Genomic DNA, 16,542 nt, shown 5'->3' with positions numbered 1-16,542 from the left:
AATTCATAATAAATATATATTTATATTATTCATGTTCCCTTTTTTATATAATTTGAAACATACATATCATTTCAACAAAAAGGAAACACACAATGGAAGCTTAAAATTTCAGAAAGGGTAACAGTCTAAAATCTTGATCTTCGTTATTCTCAAGAAACAAGTTATAGAACCTAACCGAAAGGCTAGGAGATGGGCGTTTTGATGTATGCATAGTGAGTTGAGTTCCCGACCCTAGACAATGTTTTCAACTCGTAAGCAATCCAACACCTCGACCTATCCGTATGATAGAAATATCCCATGCACTTGCAATCCTTCGTGCATTTGCTCTCGCAATCGCTCCGTTTCACCGGTCCAGTCCCGCCTGTATACTTAACCGTGAAATGGTCGACTCCTTTAAGCTCATAATATTTGAATCCACTCGCATTACAACCCGGAGACTTGGTGTTGCAATCTTCACTCCACTCAACAACCCCGTTTGGCGTCGGGCATCCGACACATTGGCTATCCTTGCAAAGCCCAAACTTCCCACACCGATTTGGTAAGTGACACTCGTCTTCAAAAATCATCCCATTATCATCCTCGCTCTTATCAAACATAGTGTACAACAACTTCCACGTTGCGCCTCCCTCCACATTTAACCGGTATGTGTAGAGTCGTAGGTTCCCATCGATGCCCAATCGGAGATATGATAACGAGCTATTGTACTGAACTTGACCCATATCTATATTAGGAAAATCCCATGATTGACCGTTTAGAATATTACACCTGAGTGCGTTATAGTTGTTCTCTTCGTATTCAGATTCTTGAATTACCAACGTTGCATTTACAATAGTCACATTTTTTCTGTTTAATTCGGGGAACGTGGATGACCAGTAGGGCATGTTGTTCTTGTAATACAAAGCCAATCTTTTAGGCTCTATTACGAAGCTATAAACCCCGTCAACGTTGTTGGTGACCGACTCCCTGCTGACAAGCTTGTACGGGCCTCCTTTAACCCGGAGAGTTTGTCCGATCAAGAGAGTATCAGTTGGGGAATCAAAACTTTGCCATACAAAGTTACCCTTCGAGTCACGAAGCACCATGTTACCATCGGATAATATAGCGAAACCGACAACACCCTTATTGGCGGTGTTGGTCTGCCACACAATCTGGCCATTAGCTTCAGCTAGTATGAGGTTTCCATCAGAGCCTAATGAGAATGTGGCGTTTTCGCGGACTGGTTTACCACGATTGGCTTCCCAGACCCAAGGCAGGACCGTTCGTGTACGGACTGCCCCCATGCGAAGACTGAGAGTATACGCATTTGGGGTGGTGTTGTAGAAACAGAGCTGGAAAGGAAAGGTAAAGGCCGGAAGTGGACGGTAAGTTGGTGCGTATTCAGAAACAAAGGTTATGTAATCGGTACCCAATCTTAATTCACCTTCGTTGACATAACGGAAGGTTTCGTTGGCAGGAACAGTGGCTTTAGAGATGGAGAATGAACCCAAGAGGAAGGAGAAGAAGATAAATGAAAGGAAAGAAGAATAAGCAGCCATGCTAATTGGTGAGTGGTGACAACTATGGGATAAGAGCATGTCTATTTATAGAAAAATGTAACATTGTGGATACACTTTTATATGATTATTATAAGTAGGGCCAGCCGGTGGTTCTGCCGAGTTGACGGGTCAATACATAGCACCAACTTAAAATAAGTGTGAAACATATATTAACCCTATTTCTAACATATCTGAAATCTTTTAAAATATTATGTATACATACCTCATGGTAGCATGAGGTTTCTATATCTCTGTTACAAGTTCAAATCTTATAAAGTGACTAATAATAATTGAATTTTAAGAGTTGATTTTTGCGGAAGGTGAATGTTTTCAATAATATGTTTAAAAATCTAATTTTAACCTTTCTAAAAGCTCTCAAACTTAAACGAGTTAATGGGTAACCCGTTTATTTAAGGAGTTATGTTCGAGTTATTCCGTTGTTAATCCATTAGATAAACGGGTTGTATTTGTAAATCTAAAATCTTGTGATTTTAATATAATATTCATCATATTAATTCCGCTAGTTATAATTATAACCATGTAATAAAAGTTATATGATGTTGATTTAATGTTCATTTAGTGAAGACAAATTGTGTAAAGAATTAATAACATTTAGATAGTATGATTGATTGAATTACTAGATTTAAAAAAAAAAATTGCATTATTAAAGGTAAAAGAGACGTGCATAAAGGGACCACTTTATCCTTAAAATATGAACTTCTACAAAAATATAGTTGCTTGAATTTATAAACTATATGGGTTGCCATTGATATCAGTATTTCAAAACCATTTAGTTGCTTAAACTAAATTTTTCTGTTTATTTAATAGAAATATAACATAAAATAAGAAGAAAGAAAAAAATTCAACAAATCATATATGATTAGCTTCTTCATATATTTTTAAAGACTAAGTTTATTCCTATATAACCACGAGTCAATCTATTAGAAATAGCCCAATAGTGTTGATGAATTAGATAAGATGTATGATATTATGAGGTTATGGATTCAATCACCATGGTATCCACATTTAGACATCCAAAAAAAAAAAAAAAAAAGAAACACGAGACATTCTGAATATATTTGAAGTATCAGTTTTACTTAACGTATCATAAATAATATTTATAAAACGTGAAAACAGGTCCGCTATTAACCAAAGATAACAGATTAATGAAAAATAAATTGATAAGAACAACAAAAACTGAGTCAATATTAGACATTTGAAGAGAATATGATGGTAGGCGAAAATAAGATGCAAAATTTATTCATACTTTTAATAACTTTTACGATAACAGGTTTATTGAAGTATAAATGTATCAATGTTTTATTTTCATATATTAGAAACCATACAAACCTACAACTGCACAGGCCAACCACCATAGACGAATGTCTTTGAACTTTTCTCAAATCAATGATGATCATACCATGTGATGTTTTTTTTTTTTTTTTTTTTGAACGGTTAACTAAATCACCGGATAAGTATACTGGAATGCCATCAATCGAGCAAATGCATCCCCTCTTCTATAACGGTCAGAGTTGGATGCATACTAGAGCCACCAAGCCACCAGTTCAAGGGAAAACCCGCCCGCCCTAAGGCGCGCTGCGGTGAAACCCGGTTCGGCTAGGTTTCAAACTAGCGACCTCCAGAAACGCCTAGTTCTAAACTTCATTGTCACCACCAATGTCCTTTAAAGTGATACTAGTGGGAGTTGAACTTGTGACCTTAAGGAGAGGAACCAAGTGACTAACCACCATACCAACTTGTCAAGGTATACCATGTGAAAAGTAGACGGGATAATAATAAAACATTATATATACCTATAATTTACAACATGCTTATGCAATAGGTATTTGTAACTCTTGCTTTATTTGTTTTGTGTACATAGGTAAGGTGTACATTTGCTTATGTTGATTGTACACTAAAGCTTCTTTTGGAAGCTTTATATTTCTAGAAGAGAGAGACATGAGAGATAGAAATGCAGATTCGTTTGAGAGAGAGAAACGGTGGAAGGACCACCATTTATGGTGGTTTACCAGGCGGCGCACGACAACGCTTTTCAACTACGACGCTACATGAGCGACGCACAAAGAATCATCAATGAGGAGTGTATTCCAGTGAAGTATGACGAGTCTCCGACGAAGATCCGGTAAGTCTCCTATCATGTTACAGTTTCAGTTAGATCGGTTATTGATGTGTCCTTTCAGACTATTTTCGGTAATAAATAATTCCGGCATGAATCCGGTCAAGTTCCGACCAAGCTCTGGTGAACGAAACTCGACCTACATGTCTTGTATACTCTAATTTACATCAGGTTTATGCAATAAGGAGTTGTATGTTGTGCTATTAAGGTTTTTCTCGCAATGCTTGATTGTATGTTTTGATTTAGGGTTTAGACTCTCTTCTTACTTCTTCTTTAATCCCTATTCTTCTTTTCCAACCGCTCCATTTTTTGGCATTTCAGGGTTAGACAGAGACAAGATGGCGATGTAAATTGTGAAGGTCGTCCGACAATTCTGCTCCGACGTTGCTCCGACATCTTTTTTTCTCCTATATCGCATGCCTCTCTTCTTGAATCAACGATTGGGTCAACGTTGTTTCATTGTGTAAACAACGGCTAGGCTTTCTCCCGTCTAATATCGACGGATTTTAACTCCGGAGGTAATAGATTCAGTACAAATGGCAGATTAGGGATGAGAATGTTATTCAGGTGATTTAGGGTTTGGCATGAACTTGATTTGTTACTATTGCTTTAATTGTACCTCATCTGAAGATGCGCTAGAGAACCAATAATTTGATGCTCAGTTAGCTCCCCCTTATAGATTCCTCATATAAGGTATTTGGCATTTCATATATTTGTTTGTTTTTCCAAAGATAGATTAGGTTTCTGTTGTTGTTAGGGTTTTATTGAATTTCAGTTTAGACTAATTTAATCAATTGTGGTTGCGTTGCCGTTGAATCCTTGAATTATGCTGGAATTGTATTAATTATTCATTTTCCGGTTGTGGTTAGGGTTTAATTCACCCAACGTATTTTTTTGATCCACTGTAATTATTTTAGTGTGATAGAAACATCAGTATATTCAGCGGTATCAGAGAAGGATGCAAGAAGCTCAGGAGAGGGCAAAATTGCTTGGAAGAACCGTATGTAAGTTGATTGTTTAGTGTATTGTGTCACACTTTAAAGCAGGTTTCCATTTTCAAATTTTCAATTCAAAGCTTTTACTTTTATCTGATATTTTTTATTTGATGTTTCTATGTGGATAGGGTGATTTGAGTGTAATCCAGGAGTTTCAGCAGTTGAGATAAAAAATGTGAGCCGTTACTTTTAAGCAAACATTTGGATTGTTAGATATTAGTTGGTTTGTTACTAACCGAACAACCACGACCCTGAACTAATGCTGAACTATAATGTAAATATTATATACTAAAATATCATGGTATGTTTAATTGGTCATGTGACGCATATTTACTGTGGGAGATATGTTGATTTTGCAAGGCAACTCAATTTATGCAACTTTGGAGTGTGGGTTCCCTTGTCTTGCTAATTTCTCTGTGACATTCTTCATCATCTCTGTGATGATTGGCATAACGACATTGTATAGTACCGGCCTTGCATTTGAAGGATCCGTTTGTATGATATATGGATGGCTAATAGCAGGACAACAGAAACTCTAAATTTGTACTTCTTGGCAGAAAATTGTCATTGGTCATTACACCTACAATCGTGCTTGTGCTTGTGCGCGACCGTTCGTGGACAGGTGTCCAGACAAGGTCTGAAGCTTCGAAAGTTTATCATTTTCCTCTGCGAGCCTAAGTATGCACGATCATGCCTCGGCACATTTGTTGACTTTTGTTGATCATATTGGGTTGACGTTTTGACTTAATGTTGACTTCTTGTTAATACATAGTCGTGACTATGGCCTAGCACAGACGTGCTTGCTAGTTCATTTACTAAATATCTAGAATTTCGGGATTTGCCTTGTTTTTTTGGGTCTTTTTCGCTTCTATTCATTTGGAGTGCCAAAAACCTGCATTTATCAAGTAAGAACAATTTAGATAGTGTTTCTAATAATAAAGCCATAAAAAGTACCATAAAATGGGGGTAATTATTCATGAAAAATATGTATATCTGATGGCACACCAAAAAATTCATAAATATCTTCTCTTAATTTTTAATTAACTCGTTTCATATTTTGATGCATGTGTGGTCGAACTATTTAATAGGGTTTCAAGTTTTACTTCGTTTTCCAGACTTGATTATCAATTACTATTGAAAAACTATCGATCAAAGCTTTCGGCTATGAAGCTTTTGACTCAAAATCATTTGATTATATGTACATTCTAGGTTACCATTTGATTGCGCTTCCATTTGCATCAAGTGGTATCAGAGCTATGGTTAGGCATAGAAGAGGTGCCATTTCCTTGAGTATAAATGCCGATGGAGGCAACGCTGTCATTGATCATGATTCACTTGACGAAGATATCACACAACTACCGGAGGTGGTAAAGAAGTTAAAGCTAAACCAATATCAAAAGGGCATATCGAAACCAAAACTATTGTTGAAAAGGAGTGGGATGACGAGAACCCTTTCGGGTTGTTACTTCAAAATGCAAGGGTCCCTCCTACAGATGACACGTTGTGAGGTTTGGGTTAGACGGTAGAAATCTTGGACATCGCTGGAGGTGTTCTGACCGAGGACTTTATTGACTGGATCCACATGAATCCATTTTGGGTCAAAGCTCAGGGACTAAAATGGCAATTTACTCATTTATTTTATTTTCGTTAACTATAGGATCGCATTGAAAGCGAGCGCGCCAAAGTGCAAAAGGAAGCAGGTGATGCGCTAATTGACGAGGAAGAGTTTCTCAGGCGCATCAGTGGTGAAAAGAGTGGTTGGATCTGGGGAATGGGGCGAAAGGTACGAAATATACACCCCGATGTGTCGTGCATATTCAACTCACCATCACAAGCGGATACAATGCGTTGAAAGAAAGCTTCTCTCAACAAGCAAACTTATTTGCCAATGTCATGAAGATGGAAAAGCCCGGGTCGTCGTCGCAAGACCTAGATGAAGACGAAGATGAAAACAATTATTAGTTTGTTATGATAACTATAATTTATGGTTTCTATTAGAACTAACATATATAATTTATGATGGTTGATTGTTATTTGTGTTTATATTAATGGTTAGGTATTTGCGATTTGATATTTTTGTGAACTAATTAGAAAATGTGGGGAAAACCATTTTAGAAATAATGTTATTTTAGTCACGAATTCAAACCTTAAATGATGTTTGAAAACAACTCTTTTAGTGACGACATGTTGTTGCTAAAGAAATCTAAACCTTGTCATAACTAACCCTTTAGCGACAACTCGTAGTCACTAAAGGTTTAAAAGATTTTTCAAAAAACAACTCTTTAGCAACAACATGGTGAAAATAATATTTAATATTTATTTTCGAATTATTTTTAAGTTCAATTTTTTCACAACGACCTTTTAGCGTCGATGTATCGTCACTAATGGTTTATTTTGGTGACTTTTAAGCAACAATATGTAGTGGAACTTGTCTGCAAAGAATTCTTGTAGTGCATGTACGTGCTAAACGTTATGCGATAGTAAATATGTCTATAGAAAATGGAAAAAGGACAAAGTGAATTTAAAGTGAGAATTGTATAAAGTGGATGTGTACTTTATAAGACGGCTACTTAAATGGGTAAGATGATGTGTTGACCTTTCATCATTAAGTAGTTTTGTCATTAACAAAGTATAAATTAGGAACATATATTTGGGCATATAGGTATTGTATTTAAAGTTTTGGGAGTTTTTTTAAAAAAAAAAAATTGATATTAAACTTTTAACCCAAATTTATTTGATCTTTTACTTATAACCCATACTTTTCATATTTCACAGATTTTTCGTTTTACGTTTCATTTCAAATTTTGCGAGTTAACACGGCATAACGCGTGTGTGGTTCAACGTTATGTTTTACGCTTCGTACTAGATTTTGCGAGTTAGCACGGCTCAACGTGCGTGTGTGGTTCAACTTTTTTACGTCGCCCCTTTTTACCCGTTTGACAGGTTCGTTACAACGCGCGGGGTCCTAAATATTTTCTATGTTTTAAGTTACAGTCTAATTTATTCACATTAACACACCGTAACTTCAGTATTGATTGTCGTTGACGGTGATGTACTATTAGTGCTATTCTGCATGGTTTTACGCCCCGCCGCGTTGCGCGGGTGGTAAATCTAGTTTTTAAATAAAAATTAACTCTTTTGTGCTTTATTATTTTTAAATATGTGTATTATAAAATTTAGTATTTTGTTTATCTAATTTGAGTATAGTATTTTAATATAATTAAAAAAAAAACTTATCACCAACTTCCGGTCTCCAAACTTTTTTCTCCAGAATATTATTAAACCAGATATACAAAATGTAAAGCGCATGTTGTTGTGTATACTATCATTGGTTTCAATAATATAGCCGCCACAATATACTAATAATTCCAACATTAAAAATTAAAAATCAACAAAAACCTAGAACCTATTCAACGTATAGAAGGTCAAGTTACTTGACAAAAACTCGAGACCTCTGTTTTGTAGTATATATTAGGATTTGTTTACATGTAATCCCACTTTCTTTCTAGTATTATATTAGATACCATTAATATATGGGGAATTCCATTAGTACACCGGCCTTCCTATCCGTACATTTTGAAAGTTCAATACGGATCGTATAGGCCTATATAATCCGTATTGGATAAAGTTAAGGCATGACAGACTAACAGATACATGGCTTATCTGATGGTTGGCCTATACGCATCGTATAGGACTATACGATACGTATTAAGGCCCTAAACTTTTTAGGTTGAATTTTGGTGTTTTGGGTTTGTTTATTGGTGTTTATTATTGGTTATTTTTGTTTTAATAAGTTTTAAATCAAAAACTATATTATTTTTTATCGTTAAATATCGTATTATAACGTATTGTTAGGATCCGAGGCTCTCATGATTGTGTTTGTTTGTATGAACTTAACAGATCAATGAATATGTAACGATGTAAAGTGCAGCGGAAATGGATACAAACTGTATAAACACAATCAAGGAAGAAAATAGTTTGATAAACAAGTGCTTTTCATTGAGTCGAATGATTGAAAATACAAAGCAAATGATTACAACATGTTTACAGAAACTAAGCTCTCCCTCAGCCAGATACCCCATGGTTGGTTGCAGAAGATGAAAGGATTGGACTGGAGAAGAAGAATCTACTCAGTCAATCAAATGTAACAGTACAGGGTACTGTTACATTTATAGGCAGTCCAAACCACTGAAGCATCTTGGCTGACATCACCATGATAGTGACATCTAACGACCTAACAACCAATAAACACTGTTCTATACAAACTACTGATATGCAACATCTGATAATCAATATAATACAAACTTGAGATAACTATTGCTTCACGTTCCATTGTTGTAGCCTGAGCACTAATGTTGAACTTCAGTGCTTTCTTCAAAGGTGATCAGTCTTTGAGTGGGTAGTGCTTGAGTCTTCAGCAGTACTTAGAAAACGGCAGTAGATAGAGCAACAGTGTTTGTGTTCAGCAGTCTTTTAGAGTATCATATGTGTTTAGTTCATCAGTTGTTGTAGTGAGCAGCACTTAAGATTCATCAGCTGTCAGAATACCACTGTCAAGGGGAAAGCAAAGAATAAACTACTGTTTAATGATAGTCCACTGATGTGATCCGGTTTTGGCTTTACATTATCTGTTCCTCTGTTAGGGTTCAATCCCAACAATCTCCCCTGGAACAGATAATGCCAAAACCCTTCATTATTCAGGACCTTTATTACTCATCAAGAGTGCCTTTGCATGATTCTTAAATTCAGCTTCAAATTCCTTTGCACTCTAGTCATCCTCATCCCTACACAGTGAAAGTTCAAGGAGATCCTGCAAATCTTCAACACTTAGGCCTAGTGCTTCTTTCCTTGATATGTACTTCACTTCGCCATTGGCTCTGACCAGGGTCAATACGTGGGTCTTTTGATCAGACATCCACTTTAGTATTTTTAAGCCAAGTGGGTTTCTTGGGAGAGACTTATTTTCAGATGAGTTGAGGGAAGATGGCCTTGAAAACACATGCAGACTTTCAGACATTCTTTTGAAAGCTTTTTCAATGACTTTGTCTGCTGCAGCTATGTCTTCTGCAGTTTCTTGTTCAATAAGTTCTTGTCTTTCAATTTCTGTCTTGTCTTTTGCAGTGTTTGGAGATGCAGGTTTGTTCAGTACCTTCATAAAAAGGTTTTGAAGCTTTGATGAGCTGTCTTCTTTCAGACCCATTTTTAAGATGGTGTCCTTGAGATACTCTGCTTCCTTTTCTTTGACCTCTTCTTCAGTCAGCTGTTTACCTTCATCTTGATTTGACCCAAGAGTAGGATTGTCTGCTGATTTTATCATTGTTTTGAGGTTTTCAATTTTCTGTTCAAGCTTCATCATTTGTTCTCTTTTCTTTGAAGCATCTGAAACAGTTTTCTTTCTTTTCTTTAGCCTCTCATAGGCTTCATCAGTCTGCTGCCTAGACCATTTTGATATGGCTTCAGCAGTGTCCATCTTAGCATCCACCAGCTCCTTTTTCTTTCCTTTGTATTCAGCAGTGAGGTCAGCAATGAGCTTTTTGTATTTGCTCCAGTTTGGAGCATTCTTCCTTTTTGAAGGATCATTCTTTATTCTTTGAATCCTTTCTGCCTCATGCTTTAAAGCTACTAATGGCCATTCTTTAAACTGTTGTTCTTCAGCAGGATAGAATTTTTCATTCATGATGAAGGCTAGAAGTTGTTTTCTTAACTTCTTCTTTTGATCAGCCTTTTCTTTTTTAACTCTTGTGCAAATTCTTCTATCTGCTTTACCTTTGAAAGATAGAACTCCAGTCTTTTAGTAATGCCTTCTTCGCTTAGACTTTCTTTTTCACTGTCAACCTTAGCTTTTACTTTAGCTTGCCTTGCCTTTATTTTGAGGTAATCATCCATATCCTCTGGTGGCATGTAGCCTATGAGTGAGGAGAATCTTCTTTTTGAAGGATCTTCTTCTGTAAAGAATTGCCTCATCTCATTTTTGAGAGCTTCAATTTCCAATGGATATTTTGCAGCATTAGGATCATGTGTTTCCTCATTGGCAGGTATTGGCTTTCTTTTTCTACTGAGGAGCTATGGTTGTGATATAGGAAAGGTGATAGCAGTGGTGGATGATTGACTAACAGCTGCTGAAACAACTGGTGTCTCAACTGTTGTTGTCATTACAACTGCTGATATGTCAGCAGATGGCTTCTGCTTTTGAGCAGGGGTTATGGTGGCAGTTGTTTGAGTGGTGATCAGTGGTTGACTAACAGCAGTTGAAACAACTGGTGTTTCAACCGCTGTTGCCATTACAACAGATGTTGTAACATCTGTTGTCTTCTGCTTTTTGGCAGGAGGTGATGATGGTTTGGCTGTTTGAGATGGTAATGGTGGTTTTTGTGCTGTAGATACAGGTGGTGGTGGAGCAGTAGTTGTGGTGGTGTGTGGTGATGTGGTGTGTGTTGGAGGTGTGTGAGTTGATGACATGGCAGCTGTTTGGCTACTGACAACAGTTTTTGTAACTACTGAAGTATCAGCTGTTTGACTTGAAGATTTTGTATCAGCTGTTTTTGTAGCAACTGATGTATCTTCTGGATCAATATACAACCCATCTTCAATTCCTTTCTTTCTCAACTTGATTTTCTCCCCCTTTTTGGCATTATCTGCAAGGGGTGTATTCATGAAGAGGATGGGAGATGGAGCTTTTTCACTCTGGGCAGTCTTTTGTATGCTAGCTTTTATAGCCTTGATATCTGCTTGAGTGTCTTTGAACCTTGATTCCACCATGTTGGTCAGCATTTGTACTTGAATAGCATGCTTTTTATCAGCCATGTGTTGCTGTTTTTCAAGCATTGGTTGGAAAATATTCTAAAGCTCATTTGCAGCAAATGCATGTTGTGCAGGTGCTTGAGCAGGAACAGCAGTAGCCTGTGCTTTCTGAGCTTTTAAAATCTCTTGCACCATGTCTTTAATCTCAGCAACTGAACCTTCAAGTTTTTCAACTCTATCCGTCAATTCTTGATAATTTGAATCATCACCTACGTTAGCAGGATCATCTGAATCCCCACTAGTGGTGGTTGTACCAATGTGTGACTTTGGAACAGAGTCCCAAAAATCATCCATTGATGCCCCTTTTTCTTGGTACTGGGGACTTCTTTCTTCAGCACTCGATAAACCTTTGATGGTATGTAACACCTCGAATTTTTGTGTCCAATGATGTGTTAACACGTGTCATTTGATTACCCGTGGCATCTATAATAAATAAAGGACTAATTTTGACAAACCTTGAAAGTATATAAATTCGAGGGTTATAAATGTCAACAAGGGTAAATATACTGTATAGTAACCCTAAATAATGCTTGTACCTTCAAACGAATAAATCATAGATCGTACGGAGGCGAAACGCGGAAGAAAGTGAGAGATTACGAGCTACAGGGGTTAACTGTGTCAACATGTTTAATTATACCTCTGAGTGACCCTTTAACGTTCCCAAGGCTTCGTAACAGTATTATACGCTCACTAGAATATACTGTATAAATCCCGCGAAGTTCCGCCTTAAAACGAGAGAGTTATACTCGAATTCGTAAGAGAAGGGTTAAAAGCGTCAATGATGAAAGTTAAAGCTTTCTGAATAATTAATAAACTAATCGGGGACTTAATAATGCGGGTAAATAACACGAGGCCCCTATCGGTAAATAACCGAGGGCCAAACCGCAAAGTTACCCCTTCAAACCCGAAAGGTCAGGTAAATCATTACGAAAGATTTCGTTATTAATTACCGGATTCTGATAATCATTACAAAAGATTTAAAATTTCTGGAAATCTGGCCTCTCGCGACCCGCGTTAAGTAATCGCCTAAGTGCAGGCGGGACGCGAGCCTCCTAAAATACGCGCCTGATATTTGAATATCAGGCGACCCGCGTTAAACAAGCATGGAACTCCCATGCGGGTCGCGTAAAGTGCCCAGATGCAGAAAGTTGTAACTTCTTGCCTTTTGAGCATTATGAACGACCAAATCTCCAATAAATGAGGAATGGGCACCCTACACTTGACCCATAGCTCCAGGGGACACATGCCCATCATCCATGATCAGTTGTAGGCTGTTGTGTGTTGATCTTGAGCTCATTTTTTACTATAAATAGCCATGTTATAGTCATAACATTCACACAACTCAAACACTTCTATCTGATCATTCTAAGAAGCTCTCTAGCATTCTCTTTTGCTCTCTAAGCAAGATACAACTGCTGTAAGTCGTTCATAACCATTTTGGTCATACATTTCCATAGTTTTAGCCTATAAACACAACCGTCGTAACTAACGGTTGTCATTACAATAACTTGCAAATGGTTCAGTCTTATGACGGATCAAAAGTGGTTTTGAGTAGGTAATTATGTGGGTAATAAACCTCTAAAAAGGTTCCCCCTGATCACCACTCTAACTATGTCAAATATCGAGTCAAACGTGCGGTTAAAAAGTCAACAGAAAGCTATTTTAGCGATTTATGCATAATCTGTAATGTATATGTTATGAAACCTGTTTTGACACTTATAAAACATGATATTAAGTATATAAACCTGTTTGCGCTCGTTTGAATCGATCATTTGCTATATTGACCCGGTTCGGAGCCGAATGTCGCAAAAGTTTGACTTTCGCTTTGACTTCAGTTCTGACCCGTTTTAGTGAGGTATAAATATACCTTAAGACTCTCTTAGGACCAGATTACATGATGGTATAAACCTCTGTGATCGGTTCATGAGTTATCCGAGTCTTTTACGTATTTCCGTCATTCGCCTAAAAGTTGACCGTAACGGCCTTTTGAAATTAAAACGAGTATTTCGGACACGTGAACGGACCAGAACCTTGCTTATTAAAATTTAAGCATGTCCTTAAAGTTTCACGTCAATCCGAGGTCTAGAATGAGAGTTATGCTAAATGGCGCATTTAAAGTAAACTTTAGTAATTAACGGCGCAATTAGCATAACACCTATCTAAACCAAGATTTCGTCACCAAAACTTTTATCCACTGTATTAAAATAATATTTTGGGAATTTTAAAGATTTTTAATAATTTTTACCTCGCTCATAACCTGCGGTTATGGCTACGGTTCGGTAAATACCGAATATGCCCTTTTCGGCCAAAACATGAGTTCTACAAGGTCTTTTGACCCGATTCCAGTTACTACTGATTTTAAATAATAAATAAAGTATTTTAAGCTTTATAAGCTGTTCGGGAAACTCAGATTTCCTATAGAACTCGAAAAGCTCTTTAAAAGTCTTTAAAATGACCGAAAAGCCCCTAAGGGCATAATATTAACTTAAACTCGTTACGGGCATCACGGAAGGTATCCTACTGATACCACAACCTCTTTAAGGCATATTGACTTAGGAAATAAGCGTGCGACTCTCATGGTTAATCGTTTCGCCTATTGCGCGCACGGTTCGGCTTATGAAACTAGTTTTCATAAATTAGCCGATACGGGTCAAATTATATTATTTGAACCCCAAAATCCAGAGTGTGAACCATAAACCCGTATAAAACAAGTCTCTGAACTTGTTGGGTCAGAATCACACTCCATTCTCGGTTTTCGCCTTTTCGCGCGATTTAAACCATATCTATATATATCGGAACCAACCGGTCTAGGCTACGGCCATTATAACGACTCGTTAGGATTCTAAGAGGTTAATTAAAACCTTCGTTCCAGATTAGGAGCCCCAGTAAAAGCTATCGGTGATTTAATCCAAATTAAGGAAATATACTTGCAAAGGTAAATACTTTAACTTATTTCCCCTATATGGGCTTGGGTTACGGTATATTAATACCGCTTGATTGAGCATTGTATTCTTCCATCGCTTAGGTGTTTAATTAAATAATATGATCGGCTCATTTAAACAGTTTTGTTTCTTATAAGCCTTTGGGGGGTTTAATGACCGTTGTCCCGGATATCCTTGGCATCATTTTACGAAATGGCCACGACCATTGACATCCCGGTGTAGGCGTACACCCGGTATATATTGTCGACATTAAATTAAAAGACGTAGCCGTTGGTTTTTATACTACGGTTTTACGCAATGTGGTGTGTCTATAAATCTTTAACCCGGCACGACCCGGGCTACTGAACGCATAAAAGAACATGTAAAACGTTCACAAGATTTTATTATAATTTTCCCAAGTTATAAAAGAGTTTGTGCCTTGTGCATTCAAATCAATTTTTAATAAACATTTTCAAATGTGTCAGTTGAATGTATTTACCAGTGTAAATTGACGTATATTCCCCAAAAAGATTAAGTGCAGGTACTATACGAAATGGGCTGGTTTAGGCGTCCTAAGCATCGTACATAGTCTCGCAAACTCGATGCTGCATCTGAATGAACAATATTTATTACTTTTGGATCCGCTGTGGATATATTCAACTTCTGTAATATATTTGATATTACAACCAGAGGTTGAAGTTTATATATTTATCTTAAGCTTCCGCTGTGCATTATATAATTGTGTGGTTTGACTATATTGTTGCCAACATCGTCACGGTAATCCCCCACCGGGCCCACCGGTGAGACACGTGGAAATCGGGGTGTGTCAGGTTGGTATCAGAGCCAACGTTGAGTGAATTAAACACTACCCTATTGTGTTTAATCTCAATGACACAATTGCACATACTTGAGTCTAGACAAGAACTTAGGACAAATTCGGATTGATACTCCTTTTTGTCTTTATTTCCAATTCGATTTTTAATAAGTTTTGGAGCAGGAAAATGCCACCTGTTATATTCCGAGGAAGAGGGAGAGGAAGAAGAGGCAGAGGAGAAGTCGTGACACATCACGATAACGAAGCTGGACCATCTGGTACAAGACATCCTTCGATGACACGGAGCGAAGAGCCACAACGACGAAGAGATCTTTACGAACCCGCGAGGCATTCAACTTCGCACAGCTCGACGCCATCCTACCGGCACTCCTTTGGACCAAACTCAGAAAATGATCCCAACAACCCACAACCTTCCTTCATACCTCTACAGCGTTCGGTATCGCACCGAAATTACGACGACCCTACTCCCTACTACATAGGCCAGTTTAATCCAGCTGACTACATACAGGAACCTTCAGGTTTTGTTCCATTAGGGCCACAAGATCACTTCTCCGAAGACCATATGGATGAAGATACTAATCCAACTGAACCTGCCCGTGGTACGCCCACGCATCCGATAGAAGTCTCTGATGGGTCATCCTTTCATGGCACACCCTATCAAGGACCTGACAGTTTCCAAGCGATGTTTGACCGACATGAGTGGTACTACACACCACCTCAACAGACATCCCAACAACCGCGACATCCACAGGATCCCTCTGAGGATTCACGCTTTGAGGCAGTTACGCCACCACCTCCGCCACCGGCGCAACCAGTAATACCTGATCCGCCAAGGCGTAGGAGGACGAATGCTCGTATGTCTACACGAGGAGGAGGAGGTATCCACTTCAGCACTCCTCGACATTCTAGTAGTAGCCACTATCCGCCACTACAAGAAGAAGGACCTTCAAGTCCTATACAGGAGGCGAACTCCGCACCAGCTGCACAAAATTCGCCACCATTTGGGTATGACCAACCCATACCTGCTTACACGGGTCCAACGGCTTACAACCCGTTCGAACCGTCACAAGCACAATACAACTACGGCTATGAGCGCGACCCATATGTGGTGTCGGCAAGATATAATGCGCGCTACCCTGACGGAGCACACGGAAACATGGGACCACCGGACTACTCAGCTCATGGGTATCCAATACCTCCCAGACCTCCAGTTCCGCATCAAGCGCCACAACCACGTTTCTCTCCTCCTGAACAGGAAGAAATACTCCATCGACTAGATCGTGTGGAGAGAGAGTTCGAAGAAGAGAAAAAGAGCCAC

At 38.1% G+C, this 16,542-nt stretch overlaps 1 protein-coding gene across 1 annotated transcript; it reads right to left on the bottom strand.

Annotated features, from left to right (window-relative positions):
• On the bottom strand, window positions 1–1,564 carry LOC118483904 (epidermis-specific secreted glycoprotein EP1-like). The gene has a single exon (XM_035979645.1). The coding sequence runs from the start codon at window positions 1,533–1,535 to the stop codon at window positions 183–185; it is 1,353 nt and encodes a 450-aa protein (XP_035835538.1). The 5' UTR covers window positions 1,536–1,564; the 3' UTR covers window positions 1–182.
• Window positions 1,565–16,542: the final 14,978 nt, after the last annotated feature.

This window comes from Helianthus annuus, chromosome 11 (genome assembly GCF_002127325.2).
Source record: "Helianthus annuus cultivar XRQ/B chromosome 11, HanXRQr2.0-SUNRISE, whole genome shotgun sequence".
In the NCBI taxonomy this organism is placed as follows: domain Eukaryota; kingdom Viridiplantae; phylum Streptophyta; class Magnoliopsida; order Asterales; family Asteraceae; genus Helianthus; species Helianthus annuus.
This window is presented reverse-complemented; position numbering and strand designations above follow the sequence as displayed.